Below are 18,949 nucleotides of genomic sequence, written 5' to 3'. Positions count from 1 at the left end.
CTCTGCATGCTTCAAACATTTTAAAATTAACTTTTATTGCAAGTGTCCCTGATTACTCCGTTCCCAGGGGAAAATCGGGATGGTTTTATTTTGCGTCTGGCACCTTACAAATAGCATATGGAATTTTTTGAAGATGCTATTGGATAGCCCTCGCAAAGAGCTATAAAATGAGCCTAAACTTGTTTCTGAAATGTTTCATGGTAAGGAGTTATTAACAAAAAACGCTCAAAACCGTCCCTTTTTACCCTGTTAGACGGTATTCCCGGCCACCCTTCCTGCCTTTGCCCACCTCCCTCCTCTTCCAGTGCCGGCCCCCACCCACCTCCTGAGCCTCCCTTCGGGCGAGCGTGACGGACGCAATAAACAACAACAACAAGTCAAACAATAACTAATTGATACAAATCTAATTGAGTTGAAAAGCACTAGTAATCACTATGATTTGGTATATCCTTCATTGTTTTTATACTAAACTGCAGTAACAGCTGTTTTGACTCAGTCCTGACACAGACTTGGCATGTTCAAGAATGTGTACAAGCATAAATCAGTATGATTTGATGATGTTTGAACACACTAATGTGTTATGATTAAGTGAATATATCTCTTTTGTTTATGACCAATAAGTGTTGTTGAGGCTTAGTTGATTAGGTTCCAATAATTGATGTGAAGGATAAAATTAAATAGTGCTCAGTTGTTTTAACACTTTTGATATAACACCTCAAAGTAGCAATTTTTAAATTACTATGTGTATACAATTAGATTTTTAGCAATGTTCTAACCAAATAAATGGCTTTGATGTCTATGCTGTGAAATTTTATATCTATTTCAAGTTGGTTTTTATTCATATTATACATGACATGCTCAAATTGTTTGCTGTGGTTTTAGGGGAAAAGTGAATTTTGCTGCAAATGTTGTAATTAAGACATTCTTATGAGCGTCTATTGCGCTTTGTACTATTTGATGTATTCCTTCCAGTGTTATTACCATTACTGCCAACTTTGAAAGATTAAATGCTTAAACCTCAGTGATTGATAATTTACATCACATCTGTGGATGGCATTCATAGACAAAGAATGCAGTGTAGTGCTGCACCAAGTCTATGATGCTTTAGTCTGTAGTGGCAAATGCCCTGAGCAGAGAATCAGTCAAGCATCTTCTGGTGGTAGCAAAGTTAAGTCTGAAGGTAAGCCAGATGCCATGTGCCTTATTATCAATTGTTAATATTCAGAGGAGGAACTGAGGTTATGTCAATTTATCTGATTTTATTCTCATCTGTATATAAATCTTTGAAGTTTCAATTCAAGAATTGATGATATTGTGTGAGAACATGCCACCTCATGAGTCTATCTCAGCTGAGTGAAAATAACTTTTTGTTTAAAGCTCAAGTGACTCATCAATTGGATGAACATTGTATGTAAAGTGAAATAGCTTGCTCTATAGCCCTGCAGTACAAGTACATTAATATACATATTTTCCAGCCTCAGAGAAAATTGGCCCTCCACCAGTCCTCAAAGTTTCTGCTATCTCCATCAAGGAGGAACCTGATTATGGAATTGAAGATGTAGTCATTAAAGAGGAACCATTCTTATATGGGAATGAGGTAGGTGCTTGATATGCCAGTAAATATTTACCAAAGCATTTGAAATGCAAACATGAATTATCATTTAAAAAATTGTTATTCAAATGCAGGCCCTGCCAGGGGCTTCTTCAAGTGCATAAATGAATGATAGTCACTCAGTGCCTGATTATGATTGTGTGGAGGTTGATCAAAATGTTCTCAGCCCAAGAAAAAGTCAAGATCTTGATTTTGATTTGCTGTGTGTGGATAGGCATTATCGTGGTTCAAAACAACGCCTGCACGCAGCATGGCTGGCATTTTGTTTTGAATTGTGCAGCGCAGTTAAAAAGTCTTGTAACATCTTGAAGGAGGCTGTACCTTAAGTTTATATATACATTTTGATATGAATACCAGCAAGTATGATTTTTGACATTAAGCAGGATTGACATGAAAGATATTTTAAAGCTAGTAATTGTGCAAACATATTCATGTGCTGTTCAGAAATTATAAACTTGCAGAGAATTCTATGAGGAATTATGTAGTATATCTTTTTTGGGGCCAATGGAAGATAGATTGCTTGCGTTTGTTGTGAGTCAATGATGGCTTGGACGGATATTTGGCTATTACTGGCCGGTTACTGGCTATTTTAAGGGTAGGGCTGGTGATAATTGGTAGTAATGGCTAAATGATGTTGATGTATTTTGGTATGCCAAGTGTCTTACATGTTGCAAGCTTGGTGGTTTGGTCTTGCGTTTTGGTGGCAGGGGTGTTGTGGATGGAGACATTGCTGTTGGAGATTAGTGTGTTGTTGGATGGAACGAATTTCACTTTCAAAGTATGGATAATTTTTGGCTGTTGCTCAGAGCAGTGGCTTATTGTATGCAAGGCCCCTTTTTAAACTATTTGGGGGTGAATGAGTTTTGAAGAAGTGATAGGGGTACTGATTGGGCTGTCATATTCAATTACTGGACGACATGTTTTTATTTTTTGTTTGTAGTAAAGTATCCTCAGCTTTTACAAATGTTCATGAGAGGGTTTTTAGTATGTTTTTGCGTTTTCACGCTTATGCTGCTGTGGTTATGTGGCTAGAGGTGGAAATGAGCATCAAGGATTTTTGGGTGGTGTTCAAGCAGAAGAAGTTGGTTAATGACTTTGACTTGAGGGTGGCAGCAGTTCTGGGCCATGTGTGGTGTTATGATGGTAACTGTTGATTTATTGGTTGAAATTTCCACGTTTCAGTAAAAATTGGGCTATTGAGTTGCTGCCAAAGTGTCACAAAACATTGACAAAATAATACTACAATTGGAGACGAGGTAAATGCAATGCTTATTTTTTCAAACCAATTATTTCTGCTGAACAATCCTTGCATGAACCCGAACATTTTGGGTAAAAACTCCCAAATTATTAAAATATTTGTCACAATTTTTGTTTTCTGTTAGAGGATTTCAAGGGATAGGGGATAACCAGGGGATTTTAATGAGAATAAAATTTGGAAGTCAACAGTTCACTGCAGATATTAAATTTGATATTATTTCATTCAGTATTTTTATCATTAGTTTGGCGAAGGTGGAGCACCTGCAGCAGGAGATGCTGCTGCTGTTGCTGACACATCTGGAGCTTCCACCTCTAAGCAACACACCAGACTTGGGTGTTCCCAGGGTGGATTGGTGGCTGTAGGTGCAGGCCAACTGCAGCAGCTCATTGATCTAGAACATCTTGCTTCAGGACCCCACCGCTGCTCTAAATACACCTCTAGTTCAAGAATTGGACTGCAGAAGCACATTAATGCCATGCATTCAACAGAAACAACATTTCAGTTCCCTAACTGTGGACAATCACAAACTAAAAAATGTATGCCACCGCACATTAACTATGAGCCTTTGTGCAGAAGTAAACACCAATGCCAAATCTGCTTGAATTTGTTTGTCACTGGTTCTGATCTTGAACAACATGTTCTCTTGAAGCATCCTCAGATAAATGCACAGGAATTCTTTCAAAGAAAATATGCTGAAGGTTGCAAAGAAATCTTGCACAAGCATTGCCCTTCCAAACGTTTATCAATGAAGAAGTTTTTCTGCTCTGAGTGCAAATATGCTTGCACCACAAAATGGATGTTGAAATGCCATTTCCATTTCAAGCACTCAACAGTAAAACTTTTTCAGTGCTCCCAGTGTGATTATGCTGGTACCACAGAGGAGGAGTTGAAAAGTCATTTCCTCTTCAGGCATACAAACAAAAAGTCTTTCCAATGCTCTGAGTGTGATTATGCTTGCACCAGAAAAAGGAACTTGGAAATACATTTCCTTAACAAACACTCAACAGAAAAACCTGTTCAGTGTTCTGAGTGTGATTATGCCTGTGCTACACAAGGAGCTTTGAAATCACATTTTCTATACAAACACTCAACAGATAAACCTGTTCAGTGTTCTGAGTGTGATTATGCTTGCATCACAAAATCAAACTTGAAAATACATTTTCTTCGTAAGCATTCAGCAGAGAAATCTATTCAGTGTTCTGAGTGTGATTTTGCTTGTACTACAAAAGCAGCTTTGAAAATACATTTTCTTCACAAACACTCAACAGAAAAACCTGTTCAGTGTTCTGAGTGTGATTATGCTTGCATCACAAAACAGAACTTGAAAATACATTTTCTTCGCAAGCATTCAACAGAAAAAGCTATTCAGTGTTCTGAGTGTGATTATGCTTGCGTCACAAAAGGAGACTTGAAAATACATTTTCTTCGTAAGCACTCAACAGAAAAGCCTGTTCAGTGTTCTGAGGGTGATTATGCTTGTACTACAAAAGGAGCATTGAAAATGCATTTTCTTCATAAACACTCATCAGAAAAATCTGTTCAGTGTTCTAAGTGTGATTATGCTTGCATTACAAAAAGAGCTTTGAAAACACATTTTCTTCACAAACAACTTTGAGAACACACTTGCTTCTTAAACACTCAACAGAAAAACCTGTTCAGTGTTCTGAGTGTGATTATGCTTGTACTACAAAAGGAGCTTTGAAATCACATTTTATTTACAAACACTTAACAGGAAAACCTGTTCAGTGTCCAGAGTGTGATTATGCTTGCATCACAAAATGGAACCTGAAAATACATTTTCATTGTAAGCATTCAACTGAAAAACCTTTTCAGTGTTCTGAGTGTGATTTTGCTTGCGCCACAAAATTTCACTTGAAAACACATCTTCGCAAACATTCAACAGAAAAAGCTATTCAGTGTTCTGAGTGTGATTATATTTGCATTACAAAAAAAGATTTGAACAGACATTTTCTTGACATACATTCAAAAGAAAAACTTATTCAGTCATCTGAGTGTGATTATGCTTGCATCACAAATTGAGCTTGAAAAGACTTATCTACAGACGTACAACTGAAAAATTTTTTCAATGTTTTGAAAATGATCAGGCTATCATAACAAAAAGGGACTTGAAAAGTCATTTCCTTTGCCAATATGCAACAGATAAGCCTCCTTAGTGCCTGAGTATGATAATGTTTGTAACATAAAAGGGAACTTAAGAAATATTTTTTTGGAGTCATTCAATAGTGAAAGTTCCTTTGAAGCTCTGTGATGATACTTGGGTCCAAAAAATTTATTTGAACAGCGTCTACACTCAATGCTCCATCAAGCAAATGATTCATTGACACAAGTATGAAGATGCATGAAGACAAAGGGATCAAGTGCAGAGTATTTGATCTTTAGTAACAACTGGTCCAAGCTATGTAGTGTAGGTACCTAATCTAAGGCACCCACTGCCACCAGGAAAGAGGAGCTTAGATGTTCTTTGTCCTTCGAAGTTGCAGTTACTTGTGATGGCGTGGACATGAAATAGAACGATGGAGCTTCTTGCTTGTTGGAGCTTGAATGCAGCTTCATTAGAATATCAGCAACCAGTTTTTTCTTAGCTGCACATATGAGCCCACTATGAGTTGCCAGTTTTGTGCACGTGACAGTCATACTTCTGGTGGTAAGTGTGTTGCATTTCCCCAGGAAATGCAATCTCTCTCACAAATCCAATCTCTTAGCTGAAAAAATTACATTCTTAGCAATTGAATGAGAAATCCTCTTGCAATAAATAATTTTCAGATTTTTATTTCGATCAACAGTCAACAATAATGAATTACAAAATTATCCCACTAGGTAAAATATCTAGAATGCTTTGCTAATTGTCAAACTAGCATACGTTTGAGGATTAGCAAAAGAACTATAATCTTATGAAGCAGCATTTGGTATTGAGTTCCCAGCTAAATTTCAATATGCATATATGAGGAATTCAGAGTTTGTTATAGGACGAAATTTAAATAGAGTGACATGTAGGAAAAAGCAAAATGTTGTGAGTGATACCCAGTTATTACATGTAGTTTGTAGTTCTGAAGTGTTTGCTCTTAATTACCTGTTAGTTCAATTTAGTTCCGACTGAGGTTCCAGCTTCATAGTGTCTGTTGCCAGTAGCTCTAGTGTGCTCTCTTTGATAAAACTTAACATATGCAACTTGTCGTCTATAGGATACTGATTGTAAGTTCTCCAAAGATAACTTAAAAACTGTAATGTAAAATTTATTACATAATTACACATTATTATCTACAACTAAATCACCATGATAATTGTTGAAGCTTCTCCTGGCTAATTAGTGATTTAGGCATTGATGCCATGATCCTGTAATTGAATGTTACCCGATTTTGCCCTGCTTATTTTTCAGTCTGAAAGCTGTTAGCTGCATAACCTTCTCTGGCATAAAATTTTATGAATATCCTTCAAATTTTAGTGTTATTTTGCAAATGGTACTGCAATATTTTTTGTTCTATTTTTCATGATGTGGTGCTGATCACTATGCAATTTGCTATGATTTGTCCCAATCAAAAGTACCGGTCTTAGCCTGTTTCTGTTTTTGGATGTTGATTTTCAGCTTTGTGTTCCTGACATTGTTTATAATTTCCCATGAATCACCTGTCATTCCTTTGCCTGTTACTTCTGTTACTTTTCACAGCATGTCCTTGACCGACATATTTCAAATGAAGGGAATGCTGTACTGAGCTAGCTCATTATTTCCATCAATATGTGACTTCATTTAACCTGAGTAGAAACCACAGTATAAATTATGCCTTACATGCTCAGTTATCACCAACCATTTGTTAGATATGATTATTTCATTACTAATTGTGTTCTGGGCCCATACTTCCAAGAAAAGTTAAGAGATCATAAGTTTATCAGCCAATAATTGACGGCCTTTTGAGCAAAATTCACTAATCATAAACATGAAATTAGAGCAAAAGTACTTACGTTCACTTAGTGAGTTTTGAAAGTATAGCCCCTGATAACTAGTGCATTTCTGTATCTGCAGAGAATAGAGAATGAAAATGAGAAGTATAAGAAGTAGACTTTATTGTCTTTTCTTTCCCATCCATGCGCATCTGTGAAATAAAGAAAAAATATAGAATCTTGATAATTGGGTATCAGAATATTTGTGCTGACTGTGTTCTGGGGTGACCCATTTTCATTCATGCTGCAAGGTAGCAGGAGTTTCCTGCTAAGGGGTATTTGCAAACCCCCAGTTCCTGAAGTGCAAGTTGTTTGAGTAAACATGTACTATTTAATTTGGTATCTAATGACTAATGACCATTACTGTCTAATCTATGTTCAGTATAACAAGGTTGCTTGAGTTTTGATGAAGTGAACTCCTTATGTTGATTACATTTCTAATTAATGATTGACTTTGGTGTTGCTTAAGGGCTAGTAGACCTTTTCTAATGACTAATGTGCTGATGATGGTTGAATACAGCTCAGTGTTGCAATACCTTAGACATATCACCCTAATTTATCTTTCAAGTATGGTTATGGTGACAATCAGACATATTTGTGAAATTTATCCTGCAGGTCAAAACAATGCAATTGAAGAGAAAATTCTAAAATGTTTTTAAAAAGGTTCAAAATTAGTTAAAAAATTCAATGACAATACTTCAGGTTTACATAAAAGGAACAAGAAAACCTTAGAGCTGAAATCTCTTATGAGATGCTTAAAAATCACAATATTATTATGGAAAGTAGTTGAGAAATTTGCAATAAGAATACGACTTGACAAGAGATTTGATGAATTGTATGAAACGAATGAGACTAGACTTAGAAAGATGAAAGAAATAGGCAGAAGTCTCTACTCAGACACAAACTATTACTATAACAAGTCTTGTTGATTAAACTTGTAATTCATGAATACTATTCACTAATCGATAATTTTCACTATCAAGAGCTTGTATCTTTTCTTATGTCTTAAGTTCAGGCAACTTACTCCAACAATAGAATTATTGAAAATCTCAAATGTTGATGATATTCATGTAGCAATGTGTATGTTGCTAGGTGTACAAAAATATTGATGGCAATATTCTGGAGCCAAAATGCATCCTGAAAATCATCCCTTAGATATCCATTCCCTGTGATATCCTTCAAGCTGTCATGTCTATTTCAAGATGTTTTTAATTTCTATTATACAAGCAATTCTTGCATGTAGCCAAATCCTGTGCATTAAAAATTGCTGATGCAGCAAGCAAGCAATTGTGTGCTTGACTAACTTTGGATGGGTTAATTGTTTTGCAAATGCTGAAATTAAGGCCTTTTGTTGTCTCTATTAAACTCTGTACAATTTCCTGTATCCGTACAGTGTTATTATTAATTCTGCCAACATTATAGATTAAAAATTTCAACCTCAGTGGTTCATAACTATCATCACATTTGGTGATGGTGTCCATTACCAAAGAATGCAGTGTTGTGCTGCACCAACTCTCCAATGCTGCAGTCAGGAGTGGCAGATGCCCTGAGCAGAGCCTCACTCAAGCATCTCCTGGTGGCAGCAAATTAAAGTCTGAAGGTAAGCCAGATTCCATTTGAATCACCAATCAATTGATATTTTACAGAGGAGGAACTTAGGTGTATGTAAATCTATCCAATTTTATTCTCATCTGTATTTATCTCTCAAGAGTTTAAAAACAAGATTAGATAAGGTTGTGTGGGAAAATGCCACCCCATCAGTTTCACTCATGATATATTTCACTCTGAGCAATGTTTTTGCCTAAGCTTACATTTCTCAATTTGGTCGGTATTGTATCTACTATGAGACTTCTTGCTCCATAGCCTAGTGGTACCAGTACATCAATGTACATTTTTTCCAGCCTTAGAAAAGGTTGACCCTCTGCCGGTACTCAAAGATTCTGCTATCTCCATCAAGGAAGAGCCTGAGGATAAAACAGAAGAAGTATCCATCAAAGAAGAGCCATTCTCATATGGAAATGAGGTAGGTGCAGTTGATATGCAAGTGGTCAGCAGAGCATTTGAAATTCTTGCATAGATTTTCATTAAAAAATTGCAGAATGAATGCTATTCCCGTGATAAAAACTTCAAGTTAGGCTGGGAAGACAAATTGCAACCCAGTATTATGTCTGAAATACTAAGCAATAATAATTAGGTATAATCTCCTTCATCTTGATTCAATAATTGGTCAGAAGTCATGAATATTTTTATCTAAAATTACCTGCAATAGGTTTACCATTTTAAATCCAAACTCATTATTCCTCATAGTTGTCTGTAGTTGAATAATAATGAAATGTGGTGGTCTCTAGTGGCAGCAACCATGCCAATTTTTTTTAAGGGGACCGGCTACCCTAAAATTTGAAAATTTTGAGTTTTTCTGTTTCTTATCTCATCTTAAAGGTTGTTTTCTTGCGCATCGAACGATATAAGTATCGTCCCTGTGCATCGAAAAATGACTTTGTGACAGCTCCTCAAAGGGAGGCGGGTTTTAGGTCCCTTAACAAAACTCTACGAGAATAAATGATGTGCTGGTCACTCCACAAAGGAAGGCCTGGCATTAAGCAGCCAATCATGGCACTAAAGTGGGCATAGTCTTGTTTGAAAGAGCACTTTCTTACGCATCGATAGGGGGGGGGGGGGGGCGGCCTTAAGTAATTCCTAAGGCACTAATTACGGGGCGTGACTACTAAAACTGCGAGCTGAAGCCAAACCTCTCAGTGCCCATCATGACAGCAACGTGAAAGGTGTGCAGCCAGTTGCTCCATACTTTCCTGAATGGTTTAAGGCTAAGTTACGGTATCTTGGCTGCGTTGCCACTCTTTTATGTCTATTTAAGTGCCGCGCGGGCAGTCTTTTGGCCGTACTGAAAACCTCATACTGCTCTCACGGCAAATCTATCTCCTCCTACAGTTTTCAAGCTACAGCAATGAGACATATACCATTCGATTCGTAAAGACCAGGCCTATCGACTCTAACATCACTTTTTTGAATTTCGGTCTGGTTCGTTTTTTATATGGGGGGAAGGGGTGAAAAATGAGAAAAAAATGGGAAAAATGGAAAAAACGCAATAAAAAAAACTAGATGGAAAATGAAAAAAGTGATGTTAGAGTCAATAGATATGGTCTTTACGAATCGATTGATACGTGTCTCGATGTTGTAGGATGATATTTGTGGGAGGAGATAGATTTTCCAAAGTACCCCTTTTTAGCCGTTTTCTATGAATTTCACATTTTCTATCAATTTTTTTCGAAAAATTCATATGAGCAAAATGTTTTTCTTTTTACATTTTACGTATGTATGTGAAGTTTCATGATGATCGGATGATAACTGTAGAAGTTTTTCCGGAGGGTAGCCGGTCCCCTTAAAAGCGTCTACTTTTTTGTCAATCAAAAAATAATAGAGCAGAGAATTGCAAAGAATAATACAGGAGAACCTTCATGTCCATTGATATAAATTTTCAACTTAAGTGATATAACACAACTACAATTCAAGGAAAGAGATGTCTCTATTATTTATGAATGTCAATTTGATCAGACAAAAATAGAAAATTTTATTTACTTAGTTTGAAAACAGGCAAGTGGAATATTTGCATTACGGAGCACTGACATGAGAAGACATTGTATAGCTAGTAAATTGTGATGCTACCACATTTATGACCTTTTGTTGAATTAGACACTTGCAAAGAGATCTATAAGGAGTTATACATCAGATCCTCTCTCATAAAATGCAAACCTCACTGCAGCCACATCAACATTGTCCTCCACATCCCCCAGGCTTGTTCAACTGCACATCTCGGCCCTGCACCTGCACTCTCCTCTTGTGTGCCGTACAAGATGGAAGCTCAAGTTGAGACTCACGACGCCCTCCCAAACTCCTCACAGAACACTTCTGCTCTGTTGGGAAATCAGGTAAATAAACATAATTTTAGCTCTCCCTAAATGGCACTGTGCAACAAACTATTTAGAGATTTTCTCTATTCCTTAACAGCGCTAATTCATAGGTATTGGTATTTATTTATTGGTTGGTATTTAAGTATATTATAGTTGACTGATAACTGCTGATACTGATATTGACTACAGATGCCATTTTCCTCATACAGTTCAATTTTGATAGCAAAATGTATTTTCGTGTGATTTTCGATCTTCAGAAATAGATGACAATATATCTGAATATATATCTAAGGAAAGATGAAATCCTGGAACATGTTAATCCTGCAGTGCAGGAACTTGTTGCAATCGAACCAGTTACTTTAAACATAACATCCTTACTCTCCTCATGTATCTGAGATCTTATCCACAGAAGGATAGAATAGGTAACAATGCCACACTGCATGGGAAAAAATGGATTGCTTGGTTTCCCAACAGCAATTCTTTCATCTTTGAGCTGTCCATGGTCTACTTAGTGTATACTATTAAATCTTTACTTTAACTATTATCAATCATCATCTATCATGAACTATCACATGTAACTATCATTCTTGAGGGATCAAAAATAGGGCGCTTATCTTGAGTATTAGGGTTATGATTAGTACAGTAACTCTAAGGAGATTGTTTCATTATTTTACACAGTGGGTTTGTCATTGTGGCTGACACCAGCTGGTCCAGCTGAGACTGGAGCCAAAGCTCAAATGCATCTCGGTTTCAAAATTCTCTCTCCAAAGAGATGACAGTAGCTAAATGTCTTGATGATGTTGCGGTTTATTCCGCCTTTAGAATTGTTTAAGAGAATACAGTTACCATGAAATAGTTGTACCATCTTCTGTCTTGTAAATCTGTGAGTCCTTTTTTATTTATGCCAATTTTTTAAATCTATGCCTGCTCCAGGTTGGGCAGGCATAGTCAATTATTGGACAACAGATGGTTTTGCAGGTTTGTAGTAGGTGTAGGCCTTATCTTGTCCAAATGATTTTCTTGTGAGGACTTTTAATATGATATTGCTTCTTAATGATTTTGCTTTTGTACCTTTGTAATAGGCAGTGAAAATGACCATAGTATAAAAGGTTAGGCAAAAGATTTCTAAGTTGCGATCAAGTGGACTGAGTTGATATTTTGTCTTGACTTGAGGGTTGTACTGGGTCGTATGTGGTGTTGTGAGGGTGACTGTCAATTATATTATGTGAGATTGTCAGGTTTTGATGATAGAAAAAATAGAAGTATTGCTTTGCTCTAAAAGTGTCACAGCACATTTTCAAAACCATAGCTCTTTCGGAAATCATTTTCCAACTTTAAAAATCAAGTATTAGTAATTATTGAAATCATTGTACCTAAGTCTACATGAATAATACTCACTATTTCTTCAGACCAAGCTTTGCTGTGGAGTAAGCATTACATAAACCAGAAAAGACTGGTTGAAAATTCCCAAATTTGAAAATATCCATCATAATTTCTATTTTCTGTTGAGCTTAATAAGAAATTTTACTGAGAATCAAACCTGAAAGTCGCCAGTTTACTGTGGCTGTTGTTACGGTGGGAGATAGTTTCATTGTGTATTTTTTTAGTTTGGCGAAGGTGGATCAGCACCTGCAACAGGAGCTACTGACATATCAGGAGCATCCACCTCCAAGCAACACACCAGGCTTGGGTGTTCCCAGCATGGATTGGTGCCTGCGGGTACAGACCACCTGCAGCAGCTTGTTGATCTAGAACATCAAGCTTCAGGGCCCCATCGCTGCTCTAAATACACCTCAAGTTCAGGAATTGGACTGCAGCAGCACATTAATGCTATGCATTCAACAGAGACAACGTTTCAGTTCCCTAATTGTGGACAATCACACAAGAGAAAATTTATGCAACAGCATATTTACTACGAAAATTTGCGCAGAAATAAACATCAGTGCCAAATCTGTTTGAATTTTTGTGCCACTGGTTCTGATCTCAAACAACATTTTCTATTGAAGCATCCTCAGATAAATGCACAGGAATACTTTCAAAGAAAATATGCCGAAGGTTACAAAGAAATATTGCATAAGCATTGCCTTTCCAAACGTTCAACAATGAAGAAGTTTTTCTGCTCTGAGTGCAAATATTCTTGCACCACAAAATGGATGTTGAAATGTCATTTCCATTTCAAGCACTCAACAGTAAAACTTTTTCAGTGCTCCCAGTGTGATTATGCTGGCACCACAGAGGAGGAGTTGAAAAGTCATTTCCTCTTCAGGCATACAAACAAAAAGTATTACCAATGCTCTGAGTGTGATTATGCTTGCACCAGAAAAAGGAACTTGGGAATACATTTCCTTAACAAACATTCAACAGAAAGACCTATTCAGTGTTCTCAGTGTGATTATGCTTGCATCTCAAAACAGAACTTGAAAATACATTTTCTTCGCAAGCATTCAACAGAGAAAACTATTCAGTGTACTGAGTGTGATTATGCTTGCATTACAAAAAGTGACTTGAATCGACATTTTCTTTACAAGCATTCAACAGAAAAATCTATTCATTGTTCTGAGTGTGATTATGCTTGCCTTACAAAAGGAGCATTGAATCGACATTTTCTTTACAAGCATTCAACAGTAAAACCTATTCAGTGTTCTGAGTGTGATTATGCTTGCATTACAAAAGGAGACTTGAAAAGCCATTTTCTTTTTAAGCATTCGACTGAAAAACCTATGCAGTTTGCCTAGTGTGATTGTGCTTGTATTACAAAAGGAAACTTGAAAAAAAGTATTATTTACATACATTCAAAATGAAAACCTATTCAGTTATCTGAGTGTGATTATGCTTGCATCAGAAAGTAAGCGTGAAAAGACATATCTTTACAGATGTTTGACTGAAAAATCTTTTCAATGTTCTGAAAATAATCATGCTGTCGTTGAAGAGGGCCGCAGAACATTAGCTATAGTATCCAGTAGAATCATTCATTTACAATTGTACCTTAATGTATTTCATGTTTTATTTCATTACCTTTTGAGTGTCATGTGCATCTAATTAATCTTGTATCTTGTNTCTGAGTGCGATTATGCTTGTACTACAAAAGGAGCTTTGAAAAGACATTTTCTTTGCAAACATTCAACAGAAAAACCTATGCAGTTTGCCTAGTGTGACCATGCTTGTATTACAAAAGGGAACTTTAAAAAAAGTATTCATAACATACATTCAAAAGGAATACCTATTCAGTTATCTGAGTGATTATGCTTGCATCACAAAATGAGCTTGAAAAGACATATCATTACAGACGTATAACTGAAAAATCTTTTCAATGTTCTGAAAATGATCAGGCTATCGTAACAAAAAGGGACTTGAAAAGTTATTTCCTTTGCAAAAATGTAACAGAAAAGCCTATTTAGTGCCCTGAGTATGATTATGCTTGCAACACAAAAGGGTACTTGAAAAGACCTTTCTTTTGGAGTCATTCAATAGTGAAAGTTGCTTTGAAGCTCTGATGATACTTGGGTCCAAAAAATTTATTTGAACAGCATCTACACCCATTGCTCCATCAAGCAAATGATTCATTGACACAAGTATTAAGATGCATGAAGACAAAGGAATCAAGTGCAGAACATTTGATCTTTGGAGACAACATGACCAAGCTAAGTAATGTACCTAACATGGGGCATTCGCTGCCACCAAGGAATAGGAGCTCAGCTATTCTATGTCCCTCGAAGTTGGCAGCTACTTGTGATTGCGTGGACATGAAATAGAATAATGGAGCCTCTTGCTTATTGGAGCTTGAATGCTGCTTCATTGGAATATCGGCAACCAGTTTTTTCTTAGCTGCACACATGAGTCTGCTATAAGTCGTCAGTTTTGTGCAAGTGACAGTCATAACATAGTGATGTCGGCTCTGAAGTGTAGGCCTGATGTGATGCTTCTGGTGTTAAGTGTATTGCATTTCCCCAGGTATACTGACTCATGGTTCTCTCTGAGGAGAGTGGCAGGTCAGTGAGCTGTAGCAGGCCAGAAGTTCCACATCAATCCCTTAGCTAAAAATATTACATTCTTGGTGATTTGATAGAAAATCCTCACAATAAACAATATTTTAGTTTTTTATTCCGATCAACAATCAACTTTAATCAATTTCACAACCATCACACTTTGTAAAATCTCTAGAATGCTTAGCTTATTGTCAAACTATCATACATTTTAGGATTGGCAAAAGAACTATAATCTTATGAAGCAGCATTTGGTATTGAGTTCCTGGCTAAAATTTCATTATGTATATGTGAGGAATTCAGAGTTTGTTAGAGGACCAAATTTAAATAAAGTGACATGTATGAAAAGCAAAATATTGTGAGTGATATGCATTTATGACATGTAGTTTGTATTTCCGAAGTGTATGTTCATAATTACCTGTCAAGTGAATTTAGTTCCAGCCGAGGTACCAGATTGGTAGAGTCAGTTGTCAGTAGCTCTATTGTGCTCTCTTTGATGAGACTCAACATATTCAACTTGTCTTCTATAGGATAATTATTGTAAGTTCTCTAGAGATAACTTAAAAAACGTAAGGTAATATTTCTGGCATAATTAAATATTATTATCTACTACTAAATCACCATCATAATTGTTACAACTTCACCTGGCTAATTAGGAATATGGGACAGATGCTACAATCCTATAATTGAATATTACCTGATTTTGCACTGCTTATTATCCTTTCTGAAATCTGTGTGCTGCATTACCTTCTCCGGCTTAGAATTTGTTGAATAACTTTGCAAGTTAACAGCAATTTTGTGGGAGACCTTGCATTATTGTTAATTATTTTTTCCATGATGTGATACTGATCACTATGCTTTTTGCTATGGTTTGTAGCAAGTTGTTTGAGTAAACATGTACTATTTGATTTTGTATCTAATGACAAATGACCATTACTGTCTAATCTATTTTCAGTATGACATGGTTATTTGAAAATGGATGAAGTGTACTTCTTATGGAAATCACATTTTTAATAAATGTTTGACTTATCTAGACTGGGATGAAGCAGACAAATTATCAAAGATGTGATTCACTGAAATTTAAAAGTTGACTCAGTGACTTGGTTTTACCTCAGTCTTGGTTCTCTATGTATACTTGCTGCTCCCTCTATTTGTAATTGTTTCTCTATTTAATTATTAAATACAAATCCAAAGTATTAATCTTAGTGGTGAGATGGGATGGACGTAGGGGAGTAGGACATCATCAATCAAACCATTGTTTTGAAACCCTGACTCAGCAAAGTTCCTCAGTCACGCTAAGTTGCCACCCACATTATCAAGAGAGCTTACCATAACAACTGTTATGGTGGTTAGTGGCTATAGTGGGTATGCAAACTATTTATGGATATCATTTTTGGCTTTTGATGAATCATTCTTTGATTTCTTTTCAAGCTCAAGCTATCACACTCAAGTTTGTATCCTTGTGATATTTTGATTTCTTTAACAAATCTCATAAATTCATATCAATATAAATATATTGAAACACAGGAATAATGACCAGAGAACATTACATTCCAATATGCAAGGAATCAAAACTCTTCAGATGACATTAACAGATTGAAAGGAAGGTCTCAACAAGGATGTATAATATATTTAACAACATTTCAAATGCATCAACATTCATTTTCCAGTTAATAGAAGCATTAAAGAATGAAATTTTGTTGAACATAAGTACATAATACATGTAAATAGGATACAACAAGGAAATTTTGAATGGAAAATGACAAAACTATCTCAAAGTTCAGACAGTTTGACAACAATGTCAAGCTCCAGACTATATGTTACTATGGACTCTGAAAAAAGTGGGAGTTCTCCAATTTTGCTTAAAAAAATTTTGCTTCAAAAAAGGTTGTAGACTTCTTCCAAATTTGGACTACACCAGAGTAATTGGACCAACAACTACGACTTTGAGTATTTCTAACAAGCAACTTCATATCAAATCATCAAAGAATTCAACTTGCTTAGTGATACCTTTGACAACAACGTCATGCTCCTGACTATATGAAACACTCGACCCTGCAGAATAGCAGGAGTTCTCCAAGAGGCCGGTGCAGACTGTAAATTTTTCTTCAAAGAAAATTGTAGACTTCTTTGTAATTTGGACCACATTGGAATTTTTGGACTAAAAACCATGATAATGTGACCATCTCACCTGCCACCTACAGTGTGGAGGACAGGGGGGCCCTTTGAGACAAACTCACAAGACCGTTACCCACACTGTGCTGGACGAACCCACAAGTATCTTCATGGTGCAGTGGCGCCTGATATTAACCAACCAATGACGGCTGGCCGATCCCAGCTATCTGTTTTCAAACTACCAAAATTGTATGAACTTTGAGATAGTTTTCAGAGTCATTTTCCATATAAAATTTCCTTGTTGTATCCTATTTACATGTATTATGTACTTCTGTTCACCAAAATTTCATTCTTTAATGATTCTATTGACTTGATAAAAAATGTTGGTACATTTGAAATGTCATTAAATATATTATACATCCTTGCTGAGGCCTGCCTTTCGATCTGTTACCAACATCTGAAGAATTTTGATTCCTTGCAAATTGAAATTAACAAATTCTCTGGTCATTATTTGTACGTCTTTAACTAAGAAAATTCTGCCATCAAATGCTAATATAAATATTGAATATGAATGTGAATTCTTCCTGGATCAAATCATCATCTGACATGAAGAAAGTTTCTTCACAATGGATCCATGTATTAACATTTAATTTCATCGCTTTTAAACTCATTGATTTGTTATAGTCAGTTACTTGCATACATCTATTAAAAACTATCTCAAGTGTTGCTTAAAGGCTAGTTGATCTTTTTAGGGCATTTTCTCATTTATGGAAAAAAAGTTCTATTGTGCTCATCATGTCCGTCCGTCACTTGCTCATCATTTCCGTCTGTGTCTTGCTTGTCATGTCCATCCTTGACTTGTCCGTCCGTGACTTCACGTTTTCGTCACCAAGAAAATGCGCTCTCTGTCAGTCACTGCAGTGAGTAATGAGTTATAATTTTTTAATGACTAATGTGCTGATGTATAATTACTATGATCACTGTAGCGCAGTGGTTATAGGGCCACTGTATGTGCAGTGACGACGGTAAAGCGGCACCGAGATGGAGGAGCTAGGCGTGGGTTCGAGCCCTGGGAAGTTCAGTTAAAGTCTCGGTGTCGCTAGTAGACGGCACATAGTCGCCGTCAAAAGGTGGTGCTTTCAGCATGGCCTTGGGTGTGTGTCCCTAAACACTCTGGGTATGTTACCTGGGGGGATCTTAAGGTCTTAAGATGGTTGAATACAGCGCAGTGTTTCAACACCCTAGATATATCACCTCAATTTATCTTTCATCTATAGTTATTGTGACTATTAATCAGACATAATTGTGAAATTTATCATGCAAGTCGAAACACTGCAGTTGAAGAGATTAATTTTAAAATATATTGAAAAAGGTTAAAAATTAGATGGAAAATCCAATGACAATACTTGGAAGGTACAATGACAATACTAATTCAATAACAATATTTAAAGGTTTCCATAAAAGAAACGAGAAAACTTTAGAGCCAAATCTCTTATGAGATACTTGAAATCACAATATTATAATGGTAGTGGTTGGGAAACTTGTTTATGAATAAGATTTGATGAATTGTATGAAACGAATGAGACTAGACTTTGAAAGATAGATAAAATGGCAGAAGTCACTACTCAGACACAAACTATTACTATAACAAGTCTTGTTGATTTAAACTTGTAATTCATGAATACTATTCATCAATCAATAATTTTCACTATCAAGAGCTTGTATCTTTTCTAATGTCTTAAGTTCAGGCAACTTACTCCAACAATAGTATTATTGAATATATCAAATGTTGATATTCATATAGCAACATGTGTGTTGCTATGTGTACAAAAATATTGATAGCAATATTCTGGAGCCAAAATTCATCCTGAAAATCATCCCTTAGATATCCATTTCCTGTGATATCCTTCAAAATGTCATGTCTATTTCAAGACGTTTTTAATTTCTATTATACAAGCCATTCTTGCATGTAGCCAAATTGTGTGCATTAAAAATTGCTGATGCATAAAGTAAGCAATGGTGTGCATCAGTAACTTTGGTTGGTTTAATTTTGTTGCAAATTCTGAAATTAAGGTCTTCTGTTGGGTCTTTATTA

General features: G+C 36.1%; 1 protein-coding gene across 1 annotated transcript; it reads left to right on the top strand.

Annotated features, from left to right (window-relative positions):
* Positions 1-242: 242 nt before the first annotated feature.
* Positions 243-17,060, top strand: LOC108668233. Its single transcript, XM_047880269.1, has 4 exons — positions 243-1,180; positions 1,476-1,597; positions 12,364-12,585; positions 16,944-17,060. Exons 1-4 carry the CDS (start codon positions 1,051-1,053, stop codon positions 17,058-17,060), a joined length of 591 nt encoding a protein of 196 aa, XP_047736225.1. The 5' UTR covers positions 243-1,050.
* Positions 17,061-18,949: the final 1,889 nt, after the last annotated feature.

This window comes from Hyalella azteca, unplaced genomic scaffold, assembly GCF_000764305.2.
Source record: "Hyalella azteca isolate HAZT.00-mixed unplaced genomic scaffold, Hazt_2.0.2 contig5104, whole genome shotgun sequence".
Classification (NCBI taxonomy): Eukaryota; Metazoa; Arthropoda; class Malacostraca; order Amphipoda; family Hyalellidae; genus Hyalella; species Hyalella azteca.
Note: the sequence above shows the minus strand (reverse complement) of the source record. Positions and strands in the feature narration are given on the sequence as shown.

Excerpts from the sequence above, each read along its gene's own strand:
- LOC108668233 (XM_047880269.1), top strand. The coding sequence starts at position 1,051 with ATGGCATTCATAGACAAAGAATGCAGTGTAGTGCTGCACCAAGTCTAT. Across the intron at positions 1,181-1,475 it reads TAGCAAAGTTAAGTCTGAAG|CCTCAGAGAAAATTGGCCCT; the intron begins GTAAGCCAGATG and ends CATATTTTCCAG. Across the intron at positions 1,598-12,363 it reads CATTCTTATATGGGAATGAG|TTTGGCGAAGGTGGATCAGC; the intron begins GTAGGTGCTTGA and ends GTATTTTTTTAG.